Below are 15259 nucleotides of genomic sequence, written 5' to 3'. Positions count from 1 at the left end.
TTCTCAATCTTTCTTCTTTTTGCTGTGAACAACATTTACAGTTGTCTGTGTATTTATTGTGTCTTATTATCAACATTCTGTCTCATGTTTTGTTGTTACTGCGCAGTCCCAATCCCAGTCTAATCTTTCTTTACTTTTCACGAGTTTCAGAAAGTTAAGGATTACAGCCAGGCCTTGTGTTTGGTGCTCTATCTAATATTAAATTCTCATTGGTCAACATGGTGTGTTGTGTACATATCCTAAGACCAATACACTATTCCTGGAAGCTCCAAGTGACAGGAGCGCAGCTTTATTGCCACATGTGTTCATGTCTTCAAAGAGACGGCTCTTTTAGCTCTAATAGTCTCTCTGCATCCATTTTAAGTAGTGACTAGTCTTTAGAGGGATTTCTTTGGATCTCTGTGAGGACATGTCATTTGACGGCATATCAGATTAATTCCTCCCCTGGTCAGATGAAGACTGACAGGCAGAGTGGTCGTTTTAAAATTTCTGCTAGGGCTGCTAGATTAGCTGACTTGCAGGCAGCTTGGACCACGTTCTTTGTTATGTAGCAGCGTCTGTCGATGACGGTTGTCTGTGTCATAGAGCCTGATCAACACATGCTGATCATGCCAGAAGTTTGCCATCATAAAAACTGTCTGTCTGCATGTGTGTGTGTGTGTGTGTGTGTGTGTGTGTAGAAGGGGTACCAGAAGCGGATGACTTCACCCCTCCATTATGAGTCACCGTTAGATTCCTCCTGTGGTATAGCTGTGTTTCTACGCAGATCATTACCAGAACACACACATCGTAGAAATAAAAGCCAATTAATGATTTATGAATTTGGCAGTCTGTTATGGGTTTTTTATGAATTTTACAGTGGCTCTGTCACAGTTAGCAAAGCTGGGAAGCGCAGCGCCACTGTCAGCCACGGGCCAGACTGAGACAGCATGTGTGGCGCTCAGAGGCTGTTAGAGCCGCTACGATCACACCTAGCTCATCCATCACTGCCATGGCTGAGGATGCTGAAATTAACTAGACTCACTGTTTTCCTCTAAGACTCGCAGGCTCGATTTCGCCTCTTCGTTCTTGTGTTGCCAAGACCTCGGCCTGGTTCTCAGCTCTTTGTTTGGTTCTGTTATACCCCAAGCTTTGCTAGAGTTTAGGGTTTTCTATGTTCTTCTGGCCTTTTTGCCCCACCATCTTCAAATGGGTTGTAAATGGTAAATAACTGAACTTGTATAGCACTTTTACAGTCATTTTGACCACTTAAAGTGCTTTACAATAGAGCCACAACACATTTATAACCTACCTACGCAGATCTGTAGGTAAGTTAAGTGAAGTGTTACAGGAGGAAGCTGGAATTGGACCTACAATCATTGCAAGACGACCACTTACCCTCTGAGCCACAGTCTTTCCTAATAAATGAAGACCACATTGTAAGGTTCCTCCTAGAGCTAAAAGTATATTGAATTGCCGTTGTTACCATGTACACAATATCACAGTTACAAAAGACAGCATGTTTGCAGTATTTTCCAGTCCTAAATATACAAATAATATATTAAGGCTTGTTAGACTTGCACTGCATTGATACCCCATACTTTATGTGATGCTCTAGTCACAAGTCATGTTATTATAAAATCCAACAGCAGAATCACTAATAAATGTTTTCCTGATAAAGTGAAGGCCTAGTTGCCCACCCTAAGATTGTCTTAAGAGTATAAAATACTGGAGCATTAAGGAGAAAAGCAAAGTAAGCAAATAATGTTTCTAGCCTTTTTTAAAATTCTATTATCTAAGATAAAAATGAGTATTTCTGTACAAATAAATGGCTCTTTTGATTTATATTTAGTTAACATAATTTTCTTTGATTTACTGACAGAAAGCCCATTAATAAATGAACAATCATTCAGAAATCTTTGAGTTTGGATTTACCAGGTCTCTGTGTCACTTTGCTGGTTTAGAGCACACCACCTGCTACCTGCTGCGCATCACAAAACACGATTCCTCTGGACTAGCTTTGGAATCGTGTCACTTTGTTTTAGTCTTTCTGTGGTGCATGTGGATCGCTGATACAGTGAAGTATCTTAAAGGTGGGATGTTGAAAAATAAAATACAAAAAAGCAAAGATCACTCCATTGTGCCTCAAAGTTGAGAAGGGGTTCTCTCTGAAACATTTAATTGGTAAGCTCAGGCTTTGAATATTGGAAGCAAAAAAATCTGATGTTTCGTTAAACATCACTTCAGAAATGACTGATTTAGAAATTGTCCACTTTATTTTTAGATAAAATACATGCCTTTCATATCCTACAGAAGACTATCCCCTCTTTATGTCATGACAAACTTTCTACAATAAGCCTTTCCACACCACGACTACTGAAGGAGACACTTGGCCGACAGGATTCAACCAATTGACATATTAAGAAGCTGCAGGCTTGTCAATTCATCCAAACACTGCCGCTGACCTCTCTGAGAGGGAGCCCAGCAGGTAGATGCTTTGCTTAATGGCCCTCCTCCCTTCCATACTCAGCCAGTGATGTTTGGAGAACCCTTGACAACCATCGCCAAGTAGCTCTTGGAGAGAGAGGGGCTCCACTTCACTTCTCTTGTATCCTCTCTCTCCTCTGCTCAACTCATCCCGGCACCTCAGGCAATCTCTTAATTAGCCTCCTTAATGAGGTGGTTTCTGATTCTGGCTGTAGATTCTCAACACGGAAACTCTGTTCTCGATTTGAAGGAGTGGGGCATGTGGGGTGTAAGGTGGAGTTGGTGGGCGGAGAGGCTGCACACACACCGTCATGTAAAACTATTCCTAAACACCGAACCTTTTTTACAATTTTTTTTTTTTTACTTTTGGTCATTTTACAACAGTCAGTGTAGTTTATGTGGATGTTTTGTGAGGGTAGTCCGTAATGGCAAACACAAGTTTGTATTTCTACCAATATTCTACCCATATTAGGACTTTGTGTTGACTTTTGTTTATTTTCGTACCTGCATTTATGGCAAACTCAATCACTTACCCTAACCTTACCCAAATACTTAAACCACATCAAACCTCTACATGTAACCCGTAACTCTTAAAAAAGGGGGTCCTTTGCATTAGAACCAGACTTTTTCCCCTGTAGAGCTCAATGGTCTTCAGAAGGTCAGCGAATATACCACAAATGGTCCCTAAATAGGCTACTTTAACGAGCAAACACACTCACACTACCTTTCTTCAATTACAGCTGCAAGTTTAGTTTAAATTAAAATTGGATGGTCTGGACTTTGGGCCATTTCAAAAAATTTCACCTTAGTGCTGAAACGATTCCTCGAATGATTCGAGTACCTCGAATACTAAAATTCCTCGAGGAAAATTTACCTGCCTCGAAGCTTCATTAATTTATGTTTTATTATTTAGCACACCGTGTTCCGGCCGGAACACGTAGCTCTGACTTCTGCCTCCGAGTTGTTGACAAAAGCTAAGTGTTAGCGGCATAACGTCCAATTTTCAAGTTCGGCCCGTGGGGATTTTATTGATTAATGATAAAGCCCAGGTTTTCATCGTTTTGGGGGGACCAATAGACATCCTTAAAATGACTGGCGCGATGCCTGGAGTACGGCAGCTTTTCTCCTCTGGGAGCTGCTAGTCCAAAGTGAACGGTGAGAAGAGCGCTGCGGGAGTATTTATACAGGTGAGCGGATAGACTGAACACGGCGGGCGGCTGAGTAGTTGATGGTTAAAGTGTTAGTGTAGCTTTACGGATGAACCACACAATAAATTTCATATCATCCCGGTCTCAACAAACGGGTGGCGGAAATCATCGTGGCAGTACATGGCTGGTAGATGAGTTTCTGAGTGTGACGAACGAAGATGCCGTAAATATCACGAGTTGTTGCCCCCATTTTTACTTTCCTGGCCCTGGCCTACCGGTCGTGTCTCCCCTCCTGCCTCCTTCCCCCCCCACACACACTAGGTTTGTTCGTTCGCATTTCCACCCCCATCTTACGTTCGCCTGCCCTCCGCCCCCACCAGCCCAAGCCCCCACACCAGGCGACATTTCCTGTATTCTCAAACCCGAAGCTTGACAGGTATGGGGCAAGGTGAGAATTCAGCTAATAAACTCACTCAAGATGAATACATAAACTAAAGCTGAAACATAGACATTTTTTATAAGCGTATTTGTGAGCCTGCCTCTTTATGATTAAATTAAATATAATTTCAGATCTTTGTATAACTTTTCTTCTGGTTAACTTAGAAAGTGAGCTGTTATTGGTACAGGTTAGTTTTCTAAACTACAAAAAAGTAACTGTTAGGGAAGTTCAAATGTGAAAAATTAGACTGATATTGATATCCGATAGTAACACCGGTGTTATGCCAGATTTACCAATATTTTATTTCATCAATTTTTTTTATCCGATTACTCGATTAATCGTAAGAATAATTGATAGATTACTCAATTACTAAAATATTCGTTTACAGCAGCCCTACTTCACCTGCATTTCACTGCATGTATATTTTCAACAACTCTGACCAACGTCCCTGTCCCGGCTGGATAAAGACTTCCCACACCATGCTTCTGCCACCACTTTGTTTCTCAATGCAAATGCTGTTTTCATGGTCATGTGGAGTTTCTCTGCCACGCTCAGCATTTTCCATATTGACTGAAACATGTTAAACTCCATCCTCTCTAACGTGTGCTGTGTGTGCTGTAGTCTTTGTGATGCCTTTGGTTTTCCAGTTTAGTTACTTTTTTGTTGTTGTTGAATATGTTGAAAAATATGCTCCCCTATCTTTGTGAATTTAAATAAATGAAATGCTTTGAAGTTTTGTTTGTCACTTGACAAAATGGGGGGGGGAGGGTTAATGGGTCTGAATCCAAAGCAAGACAATGTAGCATGTTTTTTTTTTCTCCCATTGTTGTTAATGATTGTTTTTCATTAAAACTAAGCTGAGTGTGCTGCAGTAAAGATTTGTGTCCATAAATAAAAGCTATCAGATTTTTCATTGATGATTATCCTGGCAAGTATAGCACTGAGTTGTTCTTCTACGCCCCCTTCTGTCCCTTCCCTCAGAGTTTGTGGTTTGATGTGCAGCCACATTTATTTGATCCCACATATTTCTATCGAACAGCTTTTGGGAAGTGTTTTGGACTTGTTGGGACTTGGTAAAGAAAAAGTTGTGTCAATGTCACGAATTGAGTTTATACGGGCTTGAAGTCTTTAAAATTTTTAATTAGACCAAAGATTCCTAACGTCCAACGTAACAATCAGCTTTTGCACAAAAAAATCCAGCTTTCTGTTGCCACCAGTTTTCTTTCTGTCTGTAAAGGGGTCCAGTTAGCACCATGGGTAAAACTTTATTCAGTCTGTAGGTTTGAGTAACCTGTTTTTGATTCTTATCTCATTTACCTCAGCATTTCTCTTATTTTTACGTTGTCACTGCTCTCCTTGGTGAATAGAAACCTATTGCTGATCCGTGTTTCCAGCTCCCTCCCATGTAAGAGCAAAGTCCCTTCTGCAGATTTTACTTGGCAGTTTGACACAAAGTAGTCTGTAACTCTGCAACATACTAAAGAAATATATTGTAATGTGTAAATTAGCTTTTAAAACTAAATTGCTAACAGTTTGTGGTCTGGTGTTCTTTTCATTCATGCACATAAAAAAGGGAGTTCCTTTATGCTGAAATGAACCTGTTTGGAGCCACCACAAAGTTATTACAACAAATGACTGTTTCAGAGATAAATGAATGTGATGAATGCAGGTTGAACTTTTTTTCCCCTCCTTAACTAGTGCTCTCTGCATCTCTTACAGACATGCCCATATTTGGTCAGTGTCCCGCACAGGACGACTTCTACCTGGTGATGTGCAGCCACTGCGGTCATGTGGTCAAGCCACAAGCCTTCCAAGCACACTACGGTAAGTGTCACTCAAAGGCTGATTGTCACGACATTGTGAGCCTGGGTTTACAAAACTTAAGTCAAGGTCTTGGGAATGCTGCTGATAGATGTACAGCCTCTGAGTCATGGGGCTTGTTTTGTTCTTTCTGAGGATATTTAATGGATGTTTTTATGTTACAGTTGATGGCTGATGCTTATTTGTGTAGTTACCAGGTAAAGCAGGGGTGTCAGATGCATTATCATTTCGGGCCATATCAGCATAAATGTCCTCAAAAGGTCAGTTGTGGCAGAAAGCATTGATAAAATTCCCATTTACAAACTGTTAAAAAGTGAATAAACAGCTGTCTCTACATTGGATGGGTACTTGTTAAAGTTAACTAATATTGAGTACATTTAAAAATGATTTAGCAATATACAGATTTTTAAAAAAATGCTACGATTTGATTAATAAAATAACATTTTAGTACACACTGTTATCTTGAAGGTTAAAATATCAAATTTGTGTTGCAAAAAATGCTTTTAATCCATTGCTTTGCCACAAAGTCAACAACCTGATGTTTTTCTTTTTTTGGATTTCTTTGTTTCTCTTCAGACTTTAGGAAAGCCCTTCAACTGTACATGGTCTGCAGTACAACATTTACTGTTTCCTAGTTGCTGTTGCTGTGATAGTGACGTCCAGCCATCCGTTGTTCTTACATATTGATCTTGTCTATCATCCGTTGCCATTTCTCATTCCTACCAGAAACCTGAAATACTGCCAGATAAATGATTTAAGAGTAGCTGGGGTATCTTCTATTTCAACTACATTAGGCAAAGCCATGCTTCACACCTGTTTAAAGATAATTTAACAAAAACTCCCGCGTCCGATGTCACTGTTGATGTCAATTGTACATATATAACACATTTAATTAGATAAGTTGACTAAAGTGCAAAATATTTTGAAGAAATGCACAAAAAGCAAAATGAGTAAATTGCACTAAAAGGAAAAAAAAACATTTACATTGACTATTCCTGGTCAATAAAAAGTAAAATAAGAGCTAGTTAATTTTTAAAAGAATCTCCACATATGTACTGTAAATTATTTTTAAAAGAGGAAGGACCTCTTTTACACACAAGATGGGGCCAGACAAACATTTTTAAAATCAATGCAAAATCATGTCATTGGAGCTGTTCCAGGACAGCTGATTGAGACTGAAGTTCAGTCTCAATCAAAGGTGCCTTCCATTTTTTTTTCTAAATAAATACTTGATAAAGTACCATTTTAATGCTAGTATTTGTCAGTGGATTCTTCTCAGTACCTTTTATCCTTTCTAAAGTGTAACACCTGTAACTCTTGTCAAGGTCAGCCACCAGGGGGAGGCAGAACAGTGCAGTGCTCCTGCAAGGAATTACCTCTACAATAATGCTAACAATGTTCACTTGACTCCTCCTACATCGTTAAACATTATCACCAGTGTGGGATATATTATTTCTGATCTGCTTCACCGTGTAGATTGGTTGTCAATCCTGTCAGGGTGATTGTTAATTTGAGACATGGGGGGGGAACCTGGAGGTTAGTCCCCTGGCAGTAAATGAAATTAAAACCTTGATGAAATTGTAGCTTTTCAGTAGCCGAGGATTCACCCTCTGCAGTAAATCCTCGTATTTGCAGCGCTGAATTTCAAATTGCAAGATTGCAGTTTTCTCTTTTTTCCCCTCTCTTGGTTCACTTTTTGTATCAAATTAGTTGCAGATACGCTTCAGTTTGAATTTTTTTTCAAATTTTGTTTCAACTCTGCAACAAAAGTGTCAAATTAAAGTGCAGCTCTGCAGCCGTACGCGGCCATATAGATTAGCAGGTCTCTTGCTGAGCTTTTACTCCCATGTTCTTCCCTCTGATGTCGTTATGGGAAGACCCCATGCGGAGTTAACACCGGGGCAGAAGCACTGATCTCGGTACCATCCAGATCGTCTCAATATGATGTGAACGTGCTTCTTTGAGCCCATCTGTCTTCTGGAAGGTGTTTGAGCTTCTGCGGCTGATCCCAGCAGGGGGAAGGGAGGGAGTCGCTAACTACAGGACGGGACTCTGCAAGCGCCCGTTCACTTTTCTGCCCTTCTACAGTATGAATTTGTTGAACAGGTGCAGATCTGGTCTAATAGACTTCCACAAATATGTTTTGGGTTTTTTTCTTGGATGAAAGCATTTGAAATGCTTTATTTACTGACAAGTGTATTCTGAATATATTTAGGATATTTTAGGTGTTGCTGTGATGTTTTAACCAGCATGGAAGTGTGGCATTTGATTTGTGTGTTTTTAAAAAAAAACAAAAAAAAAACCTATTTATTGGTAATATTCCAAATTATCTGACCTTCTCTTCTCCACTTAATAAAAAAAGTGTGTTGTGTCACTAAGCTGCACACTGTAACTGCATTTAATCTTTTTGTCAAATTCACTGATATTTATTGATGCTCTTGTGGAACAAACATTGTGGAGAAATTAGCAAAAATAACATTCCGATCATACTGTCAGTTTTTTTTATTTTTATTTACGACCAGTGAAATTTTATCATCACAATAAATTTTAATTCTTATAATAAATTGTTCTTGATAAACGATACAACAAATGTCATCTCCTTACTCCCTGTTTTTGATTCCTTTCTTGTCTTTCTTCTCCATGCGCTTTTCCTTCCTTGCAGTTTGTGCTTATTGCAGCTTCCATACTCTTGTCATAGTAGACCTGTCTGATAAAAATTCAGACTAAGCTTCAGTGTTAAAAACATTTTTCTATCTCTTGTGTTGGAGCAGAGGACATCAACGAGAACTACGTCAGAGTAAATGCTGAATTTGTCTTCAGACCCCTGATTTGCTTTATTTCTAAAATTAGCAGCTGAGAGTCCCGTTACGAGACCCGACGTTCTGGGGTCGCCTCCTGGGATTCTGGACCAGCTCTGAAACACGACCAAGTCTTTCATTCTGGAAACTCCTCAACTGATCAGAGTTTGTTTTGGGTCTGATGTGTGATATTTCATTCTTCTATTTTTGTCCCTTTTTTTCCCCTCCACAACAAAGACTCACCCTAACCTTTCCTCCTCCCGTGCAGCCTTTTATCAGTCTGCACGGCAGCTGTTGAGTTGATGCTCAGTCTGGAAATAAAGCTTTTGACCTATTGGCTGCTTCTATTTCAGGCTGTGGAGGCATGAATCACAAATGCTCCTTTTCTTATTGTTAGGGGGAAACCTGTCCAATGCTTTAAAGAAGAATATTCACGTCTCTGTTCGCCTGTTCATGCCTCATTGTGATCTAGTCTGACTGTGTCTAAGAAAATCTCATAAGAGCTCAGCAGTAACTAGTTACATTTACTTGAGTAACTTTTTGGAAAATAAAGTACTTTTAGGAGTATTTTTACTACACTGTCCTTTTTACTTTTACTTGAGTAAATGTATTATGAAGTATTGCTACTATTACTTGAGTAAACTTTCTGGATTCTCTACACACTGGAACGAAGAACAAACCATTTTAACCAAAGATTCACCAGACACAGACCTGCAGATTTTTTAAAGGTTTTGTTGGCCTTTGTTTGAAAGTAGTCTGTCAGGAAACAGGGTAATGAGAGAGGGGGAAGACATGCGGCAAATGTCGCCAGGCCGGGAATCGAACCTGTGACCACTGCCACGAGGAATAAAGCCTTAATATGTGGGTCTTGCTTTGCCCCTGCGCCACCACAGCATCCCCTGCATACCTGCAGTTTTTGTTAGTTTCTTAAGTTTTTTTTTTTTTTTGTGAAAAACTGATTTGGAAAAATTTTATTTTGCCTAATTTTGTTATTACTTATATGAATTATTGCTATTTTCATCCTTGAAATACCAGAAATTCCACTTAATTTGACATTTTGGTCCATCTGATGATGCAATTTTCAAATATTGCTGATAATTTGATCAGTTACACACTACTTGAGTAGACTTTTTAGCAAATACTTTTTTACTCTTACTCGAGTAATTTCTTGGACAGTTACCTTTCACTTGAGTAAAGATATGTTGGAGTACTGCTATTCTTGACTACAATCGTTGGGTCCTTTACCCACCTAGAGCAATTTCATTGCTCATACTGGTTTTGTTGATTTCAGTCTGTTTTGTGCCGTCATTGCAGAGAGAAGGCACAGTTCCAACAGCAAGCCGGTCTCCACGTCGCCCTTCCCGGTGTCGGGCAGAAACCGAAGTGCCGGCAGCGGACTGAGCTCGGGCTCTGTGGCCGGAGTTCCAAGCGGAGGGATCCCCGGCCGAACATCCACCGCCCTCTCCAGCGTGTCGTCGTCGTCGTCTTCGTTGTCGTCCTCCTCCAATCCCAAATTTCCGAAATCAGCCAAAGACAAGCTGCAAACCATTCAGCGAAGACCTCCCCACGCCACGTGCAGGACGGGCCCATCTGACAAAATGTAAGTTTTAATCTTTTTTGTTGTTCCAACTTATATGGGAGTTGTGAATTCTTTGTTGTTCAACATGAACTTCTTGTATGTACAGTACAGACCAAAAGTTTGGACACAACTGTGTGTCCAAACCTTTGGTCTGTATTCAGTTCAGACCAAATGTTTGGACACACCTTCTCATTGAATTCAATTGAAAGTGTGTCCAAACTTTTGGTCTGTACTGTAGGTATCAAACTTTTTGTTGGTTTAGGTCAATGATCGGGTTTGTCCAAACAGGCCCTTTCATGGTTCCACATCTCTCGCTCACAATTTTCTTCCTTCTGCATTAGTGATTCTAACAAAAGATTTGATACTTGTAGGACTGGGTGATTTGGCTTAAAAATAAAATCTCAGTTTTTTTTCCCCACACATGATCCGATTTTAATAAATGTTTCTGTCTTGCTTTCTTTTCTAAAAAAGAAGTTGCAAATGACAGAAAATATTTTCAAAGAGTGGCTTTTATTTCAGTCGTCGCTTCTGAGAGTTGTGCAACGGAGTACAAGTGTTTAATTATTTTTGTTTAATTATTAGAATAAAGTCATAATATTAACAGAATAATGATGGAATTTTTCCAGAATAACATCTTAAAATTAAGAGGAAAAAAATGGGTTTAATGGGAAAAAAGCTTCTAGATCTGACATGACCAGCTCAGTCTGTGTGATTCTTTCTTCAACGTAGACTCAGTCGTTGCTGATTATAATTAGATGCTGATGTGGTAAAAGATGAAATATGTCCTTGCCTGTAAAACTGATATCAGGATGAGAACATTTCTCATTTAAATCTTTTATTTGTTGTGGTCAAGTTCTCATCAAATTCCTAAACCTATGACTTTATTCTCGTAATTAAAAATAATAATAAATGAATTGTATCCTGAAGTTGATATGAATATAAAGTCAAAATAAACAGAAGCTGGAAAACATGCTTGCCAAACAAGATGGCTGCCAGAAATCACTCCAAAATATGGAAACCCAAGGAGTGCACTGGTGGGGAAAAGAAGAAAAATACAGATATTTCAAAAAATGTTATATTCAGATCCATAAAATTGGCCTCAGCTTTCTCGGTTTTCACATTTCATATCTGTAACCTTCTCTTCCAGCCCAGCTGTGAAGGTGGAGAAGATGCACCTGAAGGTGGAGTCGTCAGCGAAGCCGCTGCAGGCTTCCTCCGCCCCCGCCACTTCCTCCTCCTCCTCCTCCTCTACGCCCTCTTCTAACACCACTGTGAGCACTGCCGCCATCACGGCTCCCACGTCGTTGTCGTCCTCATCATTGCCGTCATCATCATCATCAGCCCTTAAACCAGGCCTTAACTGTCCCCTCATACAAAAGCCTCCATTGCTGGTATCTGGTCCCATTCCCAACGGCAAGGGCCTCCCTGCAGACAAGAAGCAAGACAGCAGCACCAGTAGCAAACGCCACGTTAACAAGAAGGTCTCAGGTCAGTCGGAAGGGGAACAAAGACACCTTTTTTTTTTTTTTATAATCCAGATTATTTTTATTTAATACCATCACGATTGCTGTCTTTTGTTGTTCTTTAATCATCTAACTCTTTTAGATATTCATGTTTCTTTCTTGCAGTATTTTTCAATTTTCACATATTACATCAGCTCCCTAATTTGCTCACCTTAGAATGACCACCTCTAACAAGAAACAGATTTCATCTGATTAACGTTTCAAAGACAGAAGCGCAGGATGTGTTGGTAACAAACGAGCTAACGTGTTTTTGTTTTGTTTTGTTTTTTTCCCTGACTTTTTGTGCTTGTAGAGCGTGAGTTCAATCCTGATATTCACTGTGGCGTTATGGATGCTACAGGTCGGAAACCCTGCACAAGATCACTAACATGCAAGGTAACCACACTGCTTTTACCTCAGCAAACGAGCAAATGCTGAACAGAGCATCTTCAACATTTGCTCGCGGAAATTTGACATCAAACTCCACAATTTTTCTAAAAAAAAACCATTCTGAGATTAATCTAAATTTTTTTTTTTTTTTGGGCAGAAATTCTCATTTTTCTGTCTACGGTGAATCTTAGTAAAGTTTTCACATTCAAAGCAACTGATGGTTTAATGTCTTTAGATTCTTTCAAAAAATATTTCCGTCATTTCTGCTGGTTAAAAACTAATTTACCATAATTGTTTTTTGTGTTGTTCTTTTATCGTAATCAGAATTGTAATTTATCACGATGACGACTAGTGCTGAAATGGCTAATCGGATTAATCGTGATGAATGCATTATTGAAATAATTGCAATCATTTAGTCGTTACTTGGAGTACAAAGACTCAAAAAAACGCCAATTGCTGAAGGAACACACTCAGAGCAGTAAATAAGCCAAAGATGTACAAAAGTATTTACATTTGCATTTACGATAAAAACTTTGTCTGTAAATATGTTCTACCCAGAACTCCTCAAGTGCCACAGTTTTAGCTTCACCTGGTTCAAATTCTGTAAAAAAAAAAACAAAACAAAAAACCCCAAAAAACTCCCATCAAGCACCTATCAAATTATTACTAATCAACAGCTTGGTCCTGCACTGTGTTGATGAGGGGAGCAGAAAGCGCGGAGCTTTTCACATGTTGATGGTGGAAGTATTTGTAGCTGCAAATGCATCCTTTGCTACAAAAGATCAAATGTAAACCAAAGGAATGCTGCCATTGAATTTAAAGCAATAAAATATTTATTTTATCGATTTAATTATTTGCATCTGTTAATATATTTCAAATATTGCAGAAATAATCTGCAGAATGTGCCAATTTAATCTGATTAATCGTCAGAACAATCGATTAATCAATGACTACAATAATTATTAGTTGCAGCCCCAGTTATGACAAGCTGCATGGCGTTTGAGTAGAGTCTGGATAGTTTCTCTTACTATTGCTTTCCATTAATGGGACCATGAGAGCAGAAATAATTATTAATATATTTAAAGACTTGATTAAATATCATTATTTTTAGCTGTAAAATTGCACTGCTTAATGTCACTCGTGGCCTTTAATGCAGGTGGCAGACAGGTGCCTTAAACATTGATGTGTTTTAGAAAGGGGTCTGTATTTCTGAAATTTGTCAAAAGTTGTTTCAAGCTGTTTCTTAATACTGAATACGGAACTTAATACCATGTAGTCTGCAGTGATGAACGGACACTGGTTATGAGGCAAAGAAGTTTATCTTGGATCTAAGAACTGCTGAACAGCACCCTATATGGGAGCCTTAATTAATTTGAGTGTTCACAAAATGTTACTTTATGACAGTAACTCTGAAAGTGAAACTAATGTTACACGTTTATGAACCACAGGGTGATGTATTCCCTGGGTTTATAAGTGCAGGCGCACAGCTAACAAAAACCCCAAATTCTGTTGCGATGTGACATAAGACTGGCGTAAAAACATTTTTCAACAGAAATGTTTGTCAGTTTGTCGTCCTTGGCGTCCTCCGTGAGGATGTTGCTGAAGAAGCCGGCTGTTCAGAGTGCTTCTTCTAAAGCATTTTAATGAAAGGTTGAGTGGAAGGAAAAAGTGTGGTGAGGAAAAAAGTTGCAGCCGTTTGCATTACTATTTGTTTAACGCCCCTGCAGACACATTCCTTAGGCCATCGGAGGGCCGTGCCTGGACGAAGGAAGCGCTTTGACATTTTGCTGGCAGAACACAAGAACAGAACGAGAGAGCGGGACAGGGAACGAGAACTGCACCAAAACCATTCCCAGCAAACTGCCCCCCTCAGGGACCCACACCCCGCTCCCCAGCTCGCACCTAGCCATGACGCCCACCTGGTTTCTCATGGCAACGGACCAGCCCCTGATACCACAAAGCCTTTGTCACTCGGAAAGCCCAAATTTCACAGTCCTGGTCTTCCTCGGTAAGCACCGCGCTCCGTTTGCTCAAACGCTCTTGTGTTCTGTTTGCGTGGTTTTCTGGAACAGTTGGCATGTTTCTGTGAACATTTCTGTCTATCTGTGTCAATCAGACTGAACAACAGTCACGCTGGAGGTTCCTCTGGGGATCCTTCAGTAGTCCACGAGTCCCTGCACCATCCCCAGCCTACCCCAGACGTTTTATCCAGACCGTCAAGTGACGAGGGAGAGAACGAGGAGCGGGAAGATGGCACGGACAAACTGGACTTTCTCTATTCAGGTTACCACCCTCGACCGGCAGCTGTAAGTCCTGTTACCACACTTTCTTTTTCTTCTTTTTTTTTTTTTTAAACAAAGAATGGCTGTTTTTGTTTCTCACCCAAACCCCACCTCTCTTCCCAGTACTGTACCTTTGGAAGTCGACTGATGGGGAGAGGCTTTTACTCCTTTGATAGGCGGTGGGACAGAGTGCGATGCGCCCTGACCACCATGATGGAAAAGCATGTTAACTCTCAGATGTGGAAGTGAGAATCTCTAGTTTTTGTTCCGTTTCAGCACCACATATTGAATGCAGTAGTCTAGAAAAGTGTGTGATTTGTTTTTTTGATCATTTTTCAGCTCCTGTTGTGTGAAAACATATGAAAAATATTTGGATTTTTCAGATTTTTTTTTTCCAAAGCAAAAAAAAACAAAAAACTAATAATTCTTAGCAAGTGCAGTTATTTTCAGTGATTTATATGTTTCATTTGCTAAACCAGATGTTGATTTTAACTCATTCGCTATCAGCATTTACGGTGTTCAGTTACCAATTGAATACACACCCAACGTAAAAAAATACACAAGTGTTCTGCTTCACTGCCTTTTTGCTCTCTCTACTACCGTATTTTCCTCACTATAAGGCGCATAGAATAGAGGCTACAGTAGAGGCTGGGGTTACGTTATGCATCCATTAGATGGATCTGCGCTAAAGGGAATGTCAACAAAACAGTCAGATAGGTCAGTCAAACCTTATTAATAGATTACAAACCAGTGTTCTGAAAACTCCGTTCATTCTCAAAATAAACAGCTGTTTTATTATTTTCCCCGAGGTAAAGTAAATGATGTGGTATTTTC

At 39.7% G+C, this 15259-nt stretch overlaps 1 protein-coding gene across 2 annotated transcripts in view; it reads left to right on the top strand.

The window, feature by feature from the left end:
* The window catches only part of atxn7 (ataxin 7), a 34204-nt gene that overhangs the window by 13107 nt on the left and 5838 nt on the right, over positions 1–15259 (top strand). The window contains exons 5-12 of one of the 2 annotated variants that reach the window (XM_023324898.1): positions 5773–5877; positions 9987–10272; positions 11399–11522; positions 11631–11739; positions 12067–12149; positions 13871–14151; positions 14260–14449; positions 14549–14670. In XM_023324898.1, the coding sequence (XP_023180666.1) occupies positions 5773–5877; positions 9987–10272; positions 11399–11522; positions 11631–11739; positions 12067–12149; positions 13871–14151; positions 14260–14449; positions 14549–14670 (1300 nt within the window). Of the gene's footprint in view, positions 1–5772; positions 5878–9986; positions 10273–11398; positions 11740–12066; positions 12150–13870; positions 14152–14259; positions 14450–14548; positions 14671–15259 lie in introns of both variants that reach the window. The other variant, XM_014472293.2, reaches the window with a different exon arrangement.

The sequence above is a fragment of the Xiphophorus maculatus genome, chromosome 20 (assembly GCF_002775205.1).
Source record: "Xiphophorus maculatus strain JP 163 A chromosome 20, X_maculatus-5.0-male, whole genome shotgun sequence".
In the NCBI taxonomy this organism is placed as follows: Eukaryota; Metazoa; Chordata; class Actinopteri; order Cyprinodontiformes; family Poeciliidae; genus Xiphophorus; species Xiphophorus maculatus.
This window is presented reverse-complemented; position numbering and strand designations above follow the sequence as displayed.